Raw genomic sequence first — 15143 nt, 5'->3', positions numbered from 1 at the left:
CAATTATCAATAATGACATGGTGATTTGGGTATGTAGTACAGAAATATGGTCTCTTGAGTCTTATCAACATTTAGGCGTTTAATTGAAATGAACAGAATATATATACATCAGGAGTCTAATCATTGTCACCCATCACTCATTCGTCACCACTCGCCGCTTTCCGTAACCTGCAAGAAGACTCGTCCCCTATCGATGAATGTTATGTGCGAAAATACGACAAACCAATCAGAATGCGCGTATGATTTCAAGTTCTTCGTAAAAGAATCCCTCAGAAATATATTTTTTTAAATTTTACATATGTCTTGCATCTAAAAATATACCCCAGACACAGTAAGATGTGTAAGTCTATTCGGCTTGTCCCGGAAAAACACGAGTTGGTCACGAATGCCCTCGCTGGTCAGAAGCCCAGTTTGTTGGGTCGCTGGCGCTAATTGGCTTCTTGTGATCACCGCAGGCTAATTAAAATGGCGCCGGCGAGACGACTGAAAGTTGGGGTGTTGTTACTCTTTCCCTTTGTTAAAGCTTCTGAATAATTGTTGTTTTAGTCAGACTGCTTCCCCAAATTTACTACTAAGCTACTCCTGAGTAAGATATTTTAAATTATTCGGCGCAATTTCAAGGTGTAGTTGTATTAAAAAGAGACAGTATGTCGACGGTTCTGTGTGTAGTCATGCATGAAGTAATTTCCGAATGTGACGTCACATGCCTGATTCTTTTCTCAAAGCAATAGAGCTCCGTACAGTGAAGCCGACAAAGCAGGCGTTGCGCAGAGTAAACTGGCTTCATTCTTGTTTTTTCAAAAGAGGGAAACTGGAGTTACAAAATACTAATTGCCCGCTTAATTACATTAGGAGCCAGTGTTATCAAAGCCGAGGTCACAATATAAATATGCCTCGTTCCACTAATGTGTTTTTCCTCTTTGGATGTGTCTACACATTTAGATAAATGTCGTGACAAAACCTTTTCCATATCCAATAGATATCTCTGCAGAAAGCAGAGTCGATTGTACGATTCCAACTACACCATGAGCATGTGTTTATGAATGGAGATGAAATAGTAGTGATACCAGGTGTTCAAATGTTAACCTGAACAACACGGAAACCTATGGTACAAGGAAAAATAGGGAATTGCATCGGACATCATTTTTGTCACTGATGCGTCAAATATGTCCTCCGCATGTCTACCACAAAACATTTTGAAGCCTTGACTGAAGCCTTGAATGTTGTAACCTCGACCAAACAACCTCTCAGGATAGTATATCGCTTTGGAAATCTTGGTAGAAAGAGCATGCTCGACTGTATCTCAAAAGTTGTGAAATGTAAACACCAAAGGCTTGAGGTGCTGGAATATTGCTCGGGGCGTCATGAAGTGTTCAACTTTCATTGAGAAAATATCCTGAAACGTGACAAACCAAAGACGTATATACGTATATACGTCTTTGGACAAACCATTTCCACGTGCTTATTTATTCTCCACGTACTGATGTATAAAGCTATATTGCCAAGCACCTCGTTGTCGCAGTTGTCGTAGTATATGTATATGCTTATGCAAAACAATAGGGATAGCGCACTTGCATAGCCCTGTCTTTTAGAATAAGTGCACTTGTTCACAGACAAGAGAAAAGTCCGGTCATGTGATGCGCCTACACCCGCAGTGTGGTAACTGGGGCAGAAACGGAATAAAGCGAACAGAGCCGAGTAAGCTCGGGGGTTTGTCGGCCACCGTTTACAAACAAAATTTAAGAATGTCCCCTTCCACAACTTTAGTGACGTGTTATCTGTAAAATAACAGTTCATTTTGAAGTATGAACATACCACATTCGTTCTTCAAATACCACGAGTGGGCCAACTGGTATAGTCATTATGTTGTCCTGGGGCCTGTTCCACAAGGCAGTCTTAGATGGTCGTAACTCCCATACTTTAACACCGACTTATGTTAATCGCAGCGCTAAGATCGCTTTGTACATGTGCAACGGGACCCACATCGGTTCAGTGTTAATGGTTTTAATTGGATACTGTTCACTTGGATTGGTACTGGATTTAATAACCACAGCATCACGCGATAGAGATCGGGAATTTGTTTTAAACTTCAAGCAAGTTTTGTTCCTTGTGAAATCGTGTGGCATGTAGATAAAGAAATATAAAAGATTTTTTTGCATTTTCATAAGTAAAAATATCAATAAAATCTTAATACGCCAAAGAGTCAATTTCTTGTTGTAAAGAGTTTCTATTTATAAGTATAAGTTTCTATATTCCCCTTGTTAATAATTTGCATTTTTAACATTTATATTTATTTAAGGTTAGCAACACTGCTTCAACACCCCTCTGTTTGGATTGCTATCCAGGGTCTCAAGCCAGATCAGACAGCCGTAGCAACACTGCTTCAACATCCCTCTGTTTTGGATTGCTATCCAGGGTCTCAAGCCAGATCAGACAGTGGTAGCAACACTGCTTCAACATCCCTCTGTTTTGGATTGCTATCCAGGGTCTCAAGCCAGATCAGACAGTGGTAGCAACACTGCTTCAACATCCCTCTGTTTTGGATTGCTATCCAGGGTCTCAAGCCAGATCAGACAGTGGTAGCAACACAGCACGCCATGAGCATGATGAAATCAAGCGATGTCAGACAGCTCCGACTGCAGAAGCTGTGTGCCGTAAGAGGCGATTAAGGGGATCGCGAGGGCAGGCTTGGGGAGTCGGTCCATGTCATTGGATCCCAATTGCGTAGATCGATGCTCATGATGTCAATCTCTGAATTGTGTGGACCAGATTATTTTACAGACCACCGTCTCGAATATTGCTGAGTGCGGCGTTAAACAACAAACAAACAATTACTACCAAACATGACGTCAAAGTTGTTGTTTTTTACTAGTAGCCATATGGCTTCAAGTACTTTTTTCCAGGTAGACACTTGTAAAATCAACAAGACAAGGCAAAATTTTAGGTAGCCAAAAACATTTTAAATTATCTTTTATCAAATAACTATTATAATATGTATACAAGTCATAGCACTAGGCTTGAAATTGTACATTAGTGGAAACTGCACTTGATTTTTATCCCCCGCCGCGCGAAAGCGCGAAGCGGGGGATATAGTATTCACGACCGTCCGTACGTACGTCCGTACGTCCGTCCGTACGTCCCACCTGTTTGTTGCCGCGATATCTCAAGAACTAAACACTGGATTGTCTTCATATTTGGAACTATGGTGTATATACAGACTCCGCAGACACCAGTCGGTTTTGGTGACCTTGATCCCATTTTCAAGGTCACAGCAGACAAATCTGCTTTTGGAGTTGGAAAACGGTGTTGCCGCGATATCTCAAGAACTAAACACTGGATTGTCTTCATATTTGAAACGATGGTGTATATACAGACTCCGCAGACACCAGTCGGTTTTGGTGACCTTGATCCCATTTTCAAGGTCACAGCAGGCAAATCTGCTTTTGGAGTTGGAAAACGGTGTTGCCGCGATATCTCAAGAACTAAACACTGGATTGTCTTCATATTTGGAACTATGGTGTATATACAGACTCCGCAGACACCAGTCGGTTTTGGTGACCTTGACCCCATTTTCAAGGTCACAGCAGGTAAATCTGCTTTTGGAGTTAGAAAACGGTGTTGCCGCGATATCTCAAGAACTAATCGCTGGATTGTCTTCATATTTGGAACTATAGTGTATATACAGACACCGCATACACCTGTCAGATTTGGTGACCTTGACCCCATTTTCAAGGTCACAGCAGGCAAATCTGTTTTTGGAGTTGGAAAACGGTGTTGCCACAATATCTCAAGAACTAATCGCTGGATTGTCTTCATATTTGGTACTATGGTGTACAGGCGGGGGATATTTCGTCACTCTGTGACAAATACTTGTTGTTATTTGTGACTCGAACAATGATGTAATTTATTTTACAAGATGACATAGGTATATCCTTGCTTATGCAAGGAGCATTGTCAACTAAAATAAAATAGTATAACAATCTGCCATTAACAGATTTCTATAGGTCTTCGACAATGTGTATTTAGATCGTAATTGAATATGTTCAAAGTGGTCAGACATTGAAAGCGAATAGCGGTATTGTAAATGGCGTTACAGTTGCATGATGCAATGAATATTGTTCCAGGTTCACTCTTTTGATGAATTAGCAACAATTAAATAATTTATTTACCGCTCAGGCGCTCAGTAAGACGAAGAAATACCTCCGTTTTCGAAGCTTCGTATGATTAACACTTTCGTGGACACACCGCTAGAAAGCTTGTTTTTTTTCATCTACACGGTCGTAACATGTTATTGTATTGGATATAAATTGGTTTCTAATGACGCTTTCTTGCCGAAATCTGCCACAAGGTTCGTGATTGGTCGAATTTGAGCATGTGACCCAAGGCAGCCAATCAAATTACAGCTATGGCACTTTCCGCGTGTGTGATGAATTTCAGATTTTGACGAAAGATTTTTGTTAAATCTTGTTATTCCTAACACATTAAACATCGTGTCCGAGCTGAGAAATAGAGGCGACGAAAGCCGGATGACATTTGACTTACATGACACGCGATAGCACGAAAAGATGGAAATAAAAACTTAGATGTAAATTTGACAACTTTTAGAAATATTTTTGTTGGTTGTTTTATTACTTTGTATAAAATATTTAAAGATTTGCTTGAAACGTTTTTATTTTACCCTTTGACATGTTCTATGTGGACCCGTTGTCAAAGTTGGTGTCCGAATTTATATTTCAATAACATTGCGGAAATAGTGGATATTTTTTAATCTATCGATAAAAAATTATAAATTGAAATGGAATACGTATTTCAGACATTGTGAAATGTGATAAATTTAATATATGCATGCTATGACAAGTAGGTTCATAAAATTATATGTACTATTTGGACGTGACTACGGCTTGGCCGGTTTACCGTCTGGGGACTAGAGGCTTCTTGGCCGGTGTTGAAAGAGTTTACGTAACTGAATCCCTCGTAATTTTGCATTGAGCTGTGGGAATGTTTACGAAACAGAGGAAGAGTACGGTAGCCATTTGGCGACTTCTGAATTTTACTCAGTAGACAAATTGAAATTTAGGTCACATTGGCGACCGTTTTAGTCACAACTCTAGGACCTGAACAATGTTAACGTTCGTTTCAATTTTAATGTTCTTTTGCCTCGAAATTACATATTATCATATTACACATAAATTACATTAAGCAAAGTTTACATTTACAGGATATCGGTATAGCCGAGCTACAGATGGCCCCGAATTCAAGGGTTGTCATGGTTATACTTGTTTGGCTAAATCGGACCCTTACATCTACGCCGACATTCGTTTCGTGTGGTGTAAAGCTGAGATTAAGTGTTTTTTTGAAAACAGAAATAAGGGCAATTTTTCATGGATGGAGTTTTATAATGTTTCATGGATGCTATAGACGGGTTATTGTATTGACGCTGGTGAGTTTCACAGTCTGCGTGCGTGGACAAAATACGATCATGTTGATGTTCTCCAACGCAGATCCCTTGTGTTGTTTCACGAGGAACTCTTGTTACAACACCCGGCCGTCACTTCGGAAGCTGAATCCCTCCTTGGGCCACAGTAGGCCCCTAATACCGCGACTGGATTGGATGAATCAGCTATCATTGTGCCTCTCATGCTGTCAGTCACTAGTTTGCCTGGCCCATATGCATTAATTTACTGAACTATATATTTATTTATTAACAAATGTCACAGTTCTAATGTTTCAAATATTTTTTTCTTCTTCATAAATTTGAACATTATCAAGGGACTGGTAATTAATTATAGAGGTGGGGTGGGTTACAAAGTGTTACATTTATTGAGGGGAGGGGAGCATGAAGCAAAGTTACATAAAAAAGGGAGGAGTCATGATAACATACATGGTCCTAAGACCAATGTCTCTCTCCGTCACCCATCCACACCAACACGTACAACACACACACCAACACGCACGCCAACACGCATGCACGCACCGTGTAGTATGTGACCAGCCCCTTATGAATACTGAATTGTTAGACTCCCCCCGCTACACTTGGTGAGAGTATTATTTGCTTGGCCCTACACGTATTGCACTCCGGTGTTAAAGACGAAACAAGAAACACGGTTCAAAAACCTTTTACAACGATGAAGTAACTTATTTCTTATCTGCAGGTTAGATTTCGAAGTAGGCATGATATATTTGTTGCTGGATACCAGTTGTGTTAAGATTACCCCTCGTCAATAAGTCATAGTACATATGACAGAAATATAATTTTGATAAAAATACACCCATCACAGTCACGTGACAACATGCCCAGAGTCACAGGTAGAATCCAGCAGGCGTTTATTGTTGACGATATCTCGAGACCGGCTAGCCTTGCTTCAAGGTTATACTGCATGATAAGTCCATGGGTGTATAGTAATTAAATATCCTTTTAATCGACAAGTCTAGTCTGTTATAAGGACAACTTATTATTTATTAATAATATTTTTATTATTAAATTATTAATATAATGTTGAAATTATTATTAAAAGTAATAATAATTTCCATAGAGACTTGTGCAAGTCTAACGTCCTGCCAACAGATCCCGGAACAGTCCTGTCGTCTTCGTGCTGTGTGCCGCATTCCATTACATTACACCCTGCACACCCTCCACTGGACGAGTCCACCTACTTCAACAAGCCGTCTTTGTCTACGTATGACAAGCTTTTGAGAGAAATCTAATAAATATTAGGAGACGCGCTGATTGGGTGAAAACAAATATTTATCAAACACGAATAGGAATATCAAAACATGTTGATGTATTGTGTTTGTCTGATGATATATTGGAAGCAAATGGAAATTAAAAACTTGTCATGTATGAAGACATGTTTACGGTGTTACAATGTGTCTGAACTGACACAGCCAGAAGTAACATAGGATTAAATACAAGTTGATACTGCAGACAAGCAGGCCGTCACAGGGCCGTCCTCCCCCAGGTAGAGGTAGATTGGACCCTTCCTGTTGTCAGCCCGCCAACTCGCCTTGTCGCGAGGCCAGGCGACGGGGAGACAGGGCAGTATCCGGCTTTCGTGTCTTGTTCAAAAGCTGCGTAAATGCGTGGGTTTTGAAACAGTCACTTGACTGCCTGACCACAGGCCCGGGCCCATCAGCTGCAAGGCCGTGTGTTTACGTTACAGCTAATGTGGGAAATGACTGTTTAGGAAATATTACGAAACGCCTAAATGTTTCACTGATTTTAACAATTGACTGAAAAATATGTCAATTTTACTTTAGTATGATAACGAATTGCAAACATAAACAAAGCAAACATTTTGGGTTGAATTTCATTACGCAGTGACTGACAATGATTGGGTTAAAAGAAAAGGAAAGTCAACGTGTATTTAAAAAAAATAATTTTTTTTACTTCTAATGCTAGCATGACAAGTCTTATTATGATATGTTTCAGCCCTTTTGAAAATGTTAATTATTTTTTGTCTTTCTGTCAATTAAATGGACAGATTTTTCTAACAATTTGTAAAATGACTGAAGTATTTCGGCACTTTGTAAACTGACCAACGGAATCACATTTTATACATTGTCTGATTTTACACATTGACTAAGATATCGCTTGATAATTACCGCTTCCTAAATTTTCAAGCACGTGTTCCCATGGTATCGCATTCGGTAACCAGTAATGTTTTCTAATGTAACAATTCACACAGTCGCGTACAGAAAGGGCAGCCACATTAATATTACCATGAGTTGTAAGATAAATGGTATATTACAGGCAGGAGTGCAGTCATCTGTTTCTTACACACCCCAAAGCCGGGCCGTTTAAGCATCGAGTTGTGTCCACTCTCAAGATCGCAGTAACATATTAAGACATAATGCCACAGTCAATAGTAACGTCACCCTCCTTCATGCTCACTACTCGTACCTTGTGTGACCCTCCACAAACAAGTGTCGGCCATACCTGTGGGTTACCAAGGCAATGGTGATACTGACAACTAGATAAGATGAAAGAACGTGCGGGGAAACTCTTCGTCGCCGAAGCCTTCCGGGAGCCCGACACTGTCGCTACCGACGAATGCTTACTAAAACAAAATGTATAATTTTGATAGAAACATACAACTCAATTTACATTAAAAAGCCGCTCCAGTGAGATGGGGAATTTAGATGCTGTGGAAAATCGAAACTTGCTTCATATACAAGGGCAGAATCAGCATTTTAAAGGGGAGGGGTGTTACGGCGTAAATTGTCGCTGGCGAGAATACCTGCTATAACCTTCACAGCACATACTGTCGCCAATCGTCACATATTGTCGCCGGCAACGATATATGCCGGGGGTGCAGTGATTTGAAAAGCCTTAAATATGATAGATTATTAGATGACTCAGGATATTGTTTATGCGGACACCATTGTGAAGATGCTTTACATTATGTTTCATTTGCCCCCAGTTTACAGTTATTAGATGTAATTGCTACTTCTATAAGAATGGATGTGATCTCAAACGGTTTCATAAGGAAATACAAAGTTTATTGGACCAGAACCAGAAACGTTTCATCTTATTAGATGTGTAGTGTTGGAATATACCGCTGATTCAGTGGAACTAAACTGGTGATATACAAGAGATACACAAGTTAGACATCTATAGTTCGCTGTATAATTAATTATCTGTAAAACTTTGGAATGTCTATGTCTATGTATATGTATATATTTATCTTTATAACACTTATTTGAATACCACTTCTATTTTGCTAAGTATGTTTATTAAACTATTCTGAACAATGTGTGATGCAATGTATGTAGAGGTAATCCCCATCCACTATAAATATTATTGAAGAAATATATACTGTATGTACCTTTTAACGTATATGATTTCTAAATACAAATATATTACCTTTACAACATTATACTCTATAATATTTACTGTTAATGTTTCCAAATAAAACAATAAATAATTAGAATTTACATTTCTGAATCCAAAGGCATGTGTACATGCGGACCCCCTGGACCACCCCTCTGGACCCGCCTATAATATAGGTCTTCATATTATAGGACTGCTGACCGCAAGGATGTTTTTTGGACTGTCATATTTTGCTTTTCAGGTACCCCAACATAAGTAAAACATATATCACGGCACTTTCCCACACCCTTAATAATAAATGACCATCCCGAAATATTGTGCAAATTTAAAAAACAATTACTTGAAATTAGAGAACTGTCCCTTACTTTTCTGAAAGTTTATCATAAACGCAGCTTGGAATGTATGGTACGATGTGGGTTTATTGGCAGACGAGGTTTGAGCTGTATAATCCAAGCGCTTCCTCTGTGGCGATGTGTGGACTAACGGAACACGTGACATATGGTTGTCACGGCGAGTACCATCGTACGACTGTCTGGTTAAATGTTTTGTCTCATCCCCAGCTGGTAGTATCGATAACGAAAGATTCGATCGACTGGTAAGAATTATTATGTAATGTTGATGAATAGCGATTTGGAGAAAACTTGGGTTTCCCCGTGATCTATTAATACCTGCTACCTTCCGTTGGCGGGAAAGCATTCATATTGCAACTCACAACCAGGCGATTTCAAATGATGAAATCTATATTTAGATGATCAAGGTAATGTTTGCTCTGAGATAAGTTGTCACAGAGCGTCAGATACCAGGAACGATTGCTTGTAGCGGGACCAGTTGATGGTAGCCGCCTTGCCCCAACTGACCGTGAGCTGTGGCTGGCTTCTCCGCGTTTGACAGCCGTTCCCCCCATACACTGTTATAGGCTCTGCACCACACCTCAGTGACTATTCTCACTATTGAGTACACCACCACAGATTTATTACAGGCATCGTTATCAGAGTTATTTGTAATGAACTGAACATTCAAATATGATAGTTTGGTGTTTGATTTTTAAACACACCCCCCCCCCCCCCCCCCCAATATATAGTCTTGCTGTGGTATGCACGTTTATGGCATTGTCTTTGTATTTGAATGTAAAGCAATAAATATTAACTCAACAAGTGTTTTTATAATATGTTATATGCATTTAATTATTGGAAAAGAACATGCATGGCCATCTACCTGTGACATTCACCTTCATGTTCCAGGCTACACAGGACATCGAGGGTGTAGATGTCAATCCTGTGTCTGGGGGAGAAGATGGTGACAGTCTCCCTGTGTCCGGGGGAGAGGATGGTGACAGTCTTCTTGTGTCTGGGGGACAGGATGGTGACAGTCTCCCTGTGTCTGGGGGAGAGGATGGTGACAGTCTCCCTGTGTCTGGGGGAGAAGATGGTGACAGTCTCCCTGTGTCTGGGGGACAGGATGGTGACAGTCTTCTTGTGTCTGGGGGACAGGATGGTGACAGTCTTCCAGTCTCTGGGGGACAGGGTGGTGACAGTCTCCCTGTGTCTGGGGAGAGAGGATGGTGACAGTCTCCCTGTGTCTGGGGGACAGGATGGTGACAGTCTCCCTGTGTCTGGGGGAGAGGATGGTGACAGTCTCTCTGTGTCTGGGGGACAGGATGGTGACAGTCTCCCTGTGTCTGAGGGGAGAGGATGGTGACAGTCTCCCTGTGTCTGGGGGAGAGGATGGTGACAGTCTCCCTGTGTCTGAGGGGAGAGGATGGTGACAGTCTCCCTGTGTCTGGGGGAGAGGATGGTGACAGTCTTCCTGTGTCTGGGGGAGAGGATGGTGACAGTCTCCCTGTGTCTGGGGGAGAGGATGGTGACAGTCTTCCAGTCTCTGGGGGACAGGGTGGTGACTGTCTCCCTGTGTCTGGGGAGAGAGGATGGTGACAGTCTCCCTGTGTCTGGGGGACAGGATGGTGACAGTCTCCCTGTGTCTGAGGGGAGAGGATGGTGACAGTCTCCCTGTGTCTGGGGGACAGGATGGTGACAGTCTCCCTGTGTCCGGGGGAGAGGATGGTGACAGTCTCCCTGTGTCTGAGGGGAGAAGATGGTGACAGTCTCTCTGTGTCTGGGGGAGAAGATGGTGACAGTCTCCCTGTGTCTGGGGGGAGAGGATGGTGACAGTCTCCCTGTGTCCGGGGGAGAGGATGGTGACAGTCTCCCTGTGTCTGGGGGGAGAAGATGGTGACAGTCTCTCTGTGTCTGGGGGAGAGGATGGTGACAGTCTTCCTGTGTCTGGGGGAGAGGATGGTGACAGTCTCCCTGTGTCTGGGGGGAGAGGATGGTGACAGTCTCCCTGTGTCTGGGGGGAGAGGATGGTGACAGTCTCCCTGTGTCTGAGGGGAGAGGATGGTGACAGTCTCCCTGTGTCTGAGGGGAGAGGATGGTGACAGTCTCCCTGTCTGGGGGAGAGGATGGTGACAGTCTCCCTGTGTCTGAGGGGAGAGGATGGTGACAGTCTCCCTGTCTGGGGGAGAGGATGGTGACAGTCTCCCTGTGTCTGGGGGAGAGGACGGTGACAGTCTCTCTGTGTCTGGGGGAGAGGATGGTGACAGTCTCCCTTTTTTTGGGGGAGAGGATGGTGACAGTCTCTCTGTGTCTGGGGGAGAGGATGGTGACAGTCTCCCTGTGTCCGGGGGAGAGGATGGTGACAGTCTCCCTGTGTCTGAGGGGAGAGGATGGTGACAGTCTCCCTGTCTGGGGGAGAGGATGGTGACAGTCTCCCTGTGTCTGGGGAGAGAGGATGGTGACAGTCTCCCTGTGTCCGGGGGGAGAGGATGGTGACAATCTCCCTGTGTCTGGGGGAGAGGACGGTGACAGTCTCTCTGTGTCTGGGGGAGAGGATGGTGACAGTCTACCTTTTTTTGTGGGAGAGGATGGTGACAGTCTCTCTGTGTCTGGGGGAGAGGATAGTGAGTCTCCCTGTGTCCGGGGGAGAGGATGGTGACAGTCTCCCTGTGTCTGGTGGAGAGGATGGTGACAGTCTCCCTGTGTCTGAGGGGAGAGGATTGTGACAGTCTCCCTGTGTCTGAGGGAGAAGATGGTGACAGTCTCCCTGTGTCTGGGGGAGAAGATGGTGACAGTCTCCCTGTGTCTGGGGGAGAGGATGGTTTTGGAAGATAACTGACAGGTAAGGCTGAGAGAATTGTTTCTTAGCATTTTCATGCATGCTGATGCAATGGATACGTTATGAGAATAACATCCAGTTATTTTACTGACAGAAAACATTATTTATGCTGTTTCAAGACTCAAAAAGTCGTTGCCACATTGGTGAAATGTAAACAATAACAAACACCTCATTTTCAACAGTGATTTATGTGTTGATATTTCATGTCATCTCTCTGTTGTCCATCTTGCTGAGGCAAGGTATTTAACTGACTATAAAAGTCCAGTTTCCACCCTTGCCGAACTAGGCTGGAATTATGGATGTATGTTTTGTCTGGACCAATGAGTTTATGCATAGTCAAAATGGCATAATGAAATCAACATCCGGTTCATAAACTGCTGTTCAGATTTCGGTCGATTGCATGATTTACAGATATGTGTACAGCGAACTTAGCGTCAACAAACATTTTCAAAATCTTTTCATGTTTTTACTCAAGGGTTATCATGATTTGAAGCACCCGTTTTATTACACTATAGATGTTGATTATTGATCAGATTGACTTCACTGGGCGCTGCCATTTTGTTTGAAGCAAATGTAAGTGATCAGAGGTGGAATCTGATTGGTCAATAGCAGGGACACAGAAGGGACATAACTAGTAATAGCAACTGGTTGTGTTACGATTGAGCCCAGAATTTCCAGCTTAGTTCGGCAAGGGTGAAAACTGGACTTTTACAGTCAGTTAACTCCCTTGCCTTGGGAAGATCGGGAAGATCGGGTATGTTGTCACGAAATTGTATACATAATACATGGAATTAAATGAAATACCATTAGTATTGTTTTATAGCAAGTTTGACCACACAAATGTGGCTGACTATGCCCTGTTTTCTCCCATTGTTGTATGCTGGGTTTAGCAGAATTACTGAACGCCCAGTATACTAACTAGAAAAAAGTAGAGTCGGTGCGTTGCAGACGCTGCAACACTAATTCATACACAAACAATAAAGAAATCAAGTAAATTACAACTGTAAGATAAGCAGAATCAATAAGATTGACAGAAATAATGATCCACAGAAATTAATAGACCTTCCTTGAAAGTGTCAAAATCAGGATTGACACAGGTGTGTGGCGCACCAGCATGAGGCACGTGCAAACTATTGGATGAATTCAGTGTATTTGATCGAAACTTGGCAAATCTATCAGACACATACTGAAGTTGTGCCTTTTCCTATGAAGGAATTTTAGAAATTTTTATTTTTTACGTTTCCATGGCAACAAGTTAGGTTCTATAAGAGTGGTGTTCATTTCCGGAGTGTAACTCAAAAACCGTTAAATACTTTCTTACAAAACTTTGCATGTCTACCAGGCACATACTGAACTGATGCCTTTTGCTATTTAGGAATTTTATAATTTTTTATTTTTTACGTTTCCATGGTAACAAGTTGGACTTAGGTTCTATAGGGTAGAGTACGTTTCCGGAGCATAACTCAAAACCCATTCAAAACTTTCTAACAAAACTTTGCATGTCTATCAGACTCATGCTGAACTGGTGCCTTTTGCTATTTAGGAATTTTAGACATTTTTAATTTTTACATTTACATGGCAACAAGTTGGACTTAGGTTCTATAAGGGTGGTGTTCGTTTCTGGAGTATAACTCAAAACCCATTCAAAACTTTCTAACAAAACTTTGCATGTCTATCAGACACATGCTGAACTGGTGCCTTTTGCTATTTAGGAATTTTAGAAATGTTTATTTTAGAATTTCCATTGCAGCTATTTTGACAAGGGCTAAGAGAAATGTTGGATCAGTTACCTGGTTTTGGACCATAACATGTTAAAATGGGCGGGGGATATAGATGACTTCGTTGACTATACGCTTGTTTAGTTATTGTTTCTTGTAATTTGTCATTTGTTTGCATAAAAATAACCCACAGAAACACACTTGTTTTACTTTCCATTTCATATGGCTGCCACCAAGGTTGATCTTTTATTGGTAAACAATGTATGCTTCTTCAAGAACATTCAACTCTTGACTCATTACATACAGAATTGCACATTTACTTGTGGTTACTTTACAGACAGCTGCCGGGGGGGTATGTCATCTTTCTGATAACTCTTGTTTAGGCATGTTTTTGAATACCGTATTCGATGTAATAAGCGCCCAGGGCGCTCTCAAAATTAGAAATAGGGGGCTCTTATTTTATTACTATTTTGGTGAAAAAACATAAATTTCGTGGTTTATGCTGACAGCCTGAAATGTTTATGTACGGCAGATATATTTTTCCAGAATTTAATTGCCCATACTGAAGGGTGCATATAACACAGGAGTGCGTATTGTGCGCGAATAAATAAGTCTTGTGTACATTGATCAATCTGAAGGGGTGCTATTTGGGATTGTTCACTAGCCAATATATTAGCAAATATCGCCGTGGGCGCTTATTAGAGCAGGGCGCTTATTACGTCGAATATGGTAACTATTAAATAGTGATGATACTAGGTGTTTGAGAAAAGGTGAGCATATATCCTGCCCCACCGGTGGCACCTGTCGCAAACACATGCAAAGGAAAGTCAAGTGTTCAGCTAAAAAACACAGGAACATATGGAACAATGGGCGATCTTTTTCAATTTATCTTCCCTTCACTAACCCGCTAGGTGCGCTGACCCGGACGGTCCAACCTTAAACTGACGGCGCATGTGGTATGCGCGATACGAGCACTACATGTTACTATGACGTCTATAGACAGTTAACTAGTACAACCTTCACCTCTGTCGGCAACGGTCACACTTGTGTGCGGACAGTATATCTTTTCGCCTAAACAATTATTTATCTATTGCCATGTCCGGAAATATATGTTCCTTGATATAATTATACATCAGGGATGACCACGTCTGATTATATTGTATAGTTAACCACTAGATAGGCGTTCGAAGCGATGCGGTGAAATCAGCTGATCGTTCCTCCCAGGTCGCTTTGTTGACGTTTTGCAATCGGTACTGAAAGTGTTGCCCTTGATGTATGATTATGAAAATTAAGTAGATTTTGTATACGTTCCTATATCTATGTTGTAGCATCGCCGAGCAGGCCACATCATATGCATGCATTTCATTATGTTAAACTGTGAGGCGATACGTTACGCGAAACGTGAAGGTCTCATGCAACGTTGC

General features: G+C 41.7%; 1 protein-coding gene across 1 annotated transcript; it reads right to left on the bottom strand.

The window, feature by feature from the left end:
• Positions 1-10041: 10041 nt before the first annotated feature.
• LOC125383691 (serine/arginine repetitive matrix protein 1-like) lies at positions 10042-12033 on the bottom strand. Its single transcript, XM_048402395.1, has one exon. The coding sequence runs from the start codon at positions 12031-12033 to the stop codon at positions 10042-10044; it is 1992 nt and encodes a 663-aa protein (XP_048258352.1).
• Between the last annotated feature and the right edge of the window lie 3110 nt (positions 12034-15143).

Source organism: Haliotis rufescens, unplaced genomic scaffold (genome assembly GCF_023055435.1).
Source record: "Haliotis rufescens isolate VD_foot unplaced genomic scaffold, xgHalRufe1.0.p SCAF_26, whole genome shotgun sequence".
Lineage (NCBI taxonomy): Eukaryota > Metazoa > Mollusca > Gastropoda > Lepetellida > Haliotidae > Haliotis > Haliotis rufescens.
Note: the sequence above shows the minus strand (reverse complement) of the source record. Positions and strands in the feature narration are given on the sequence as shown.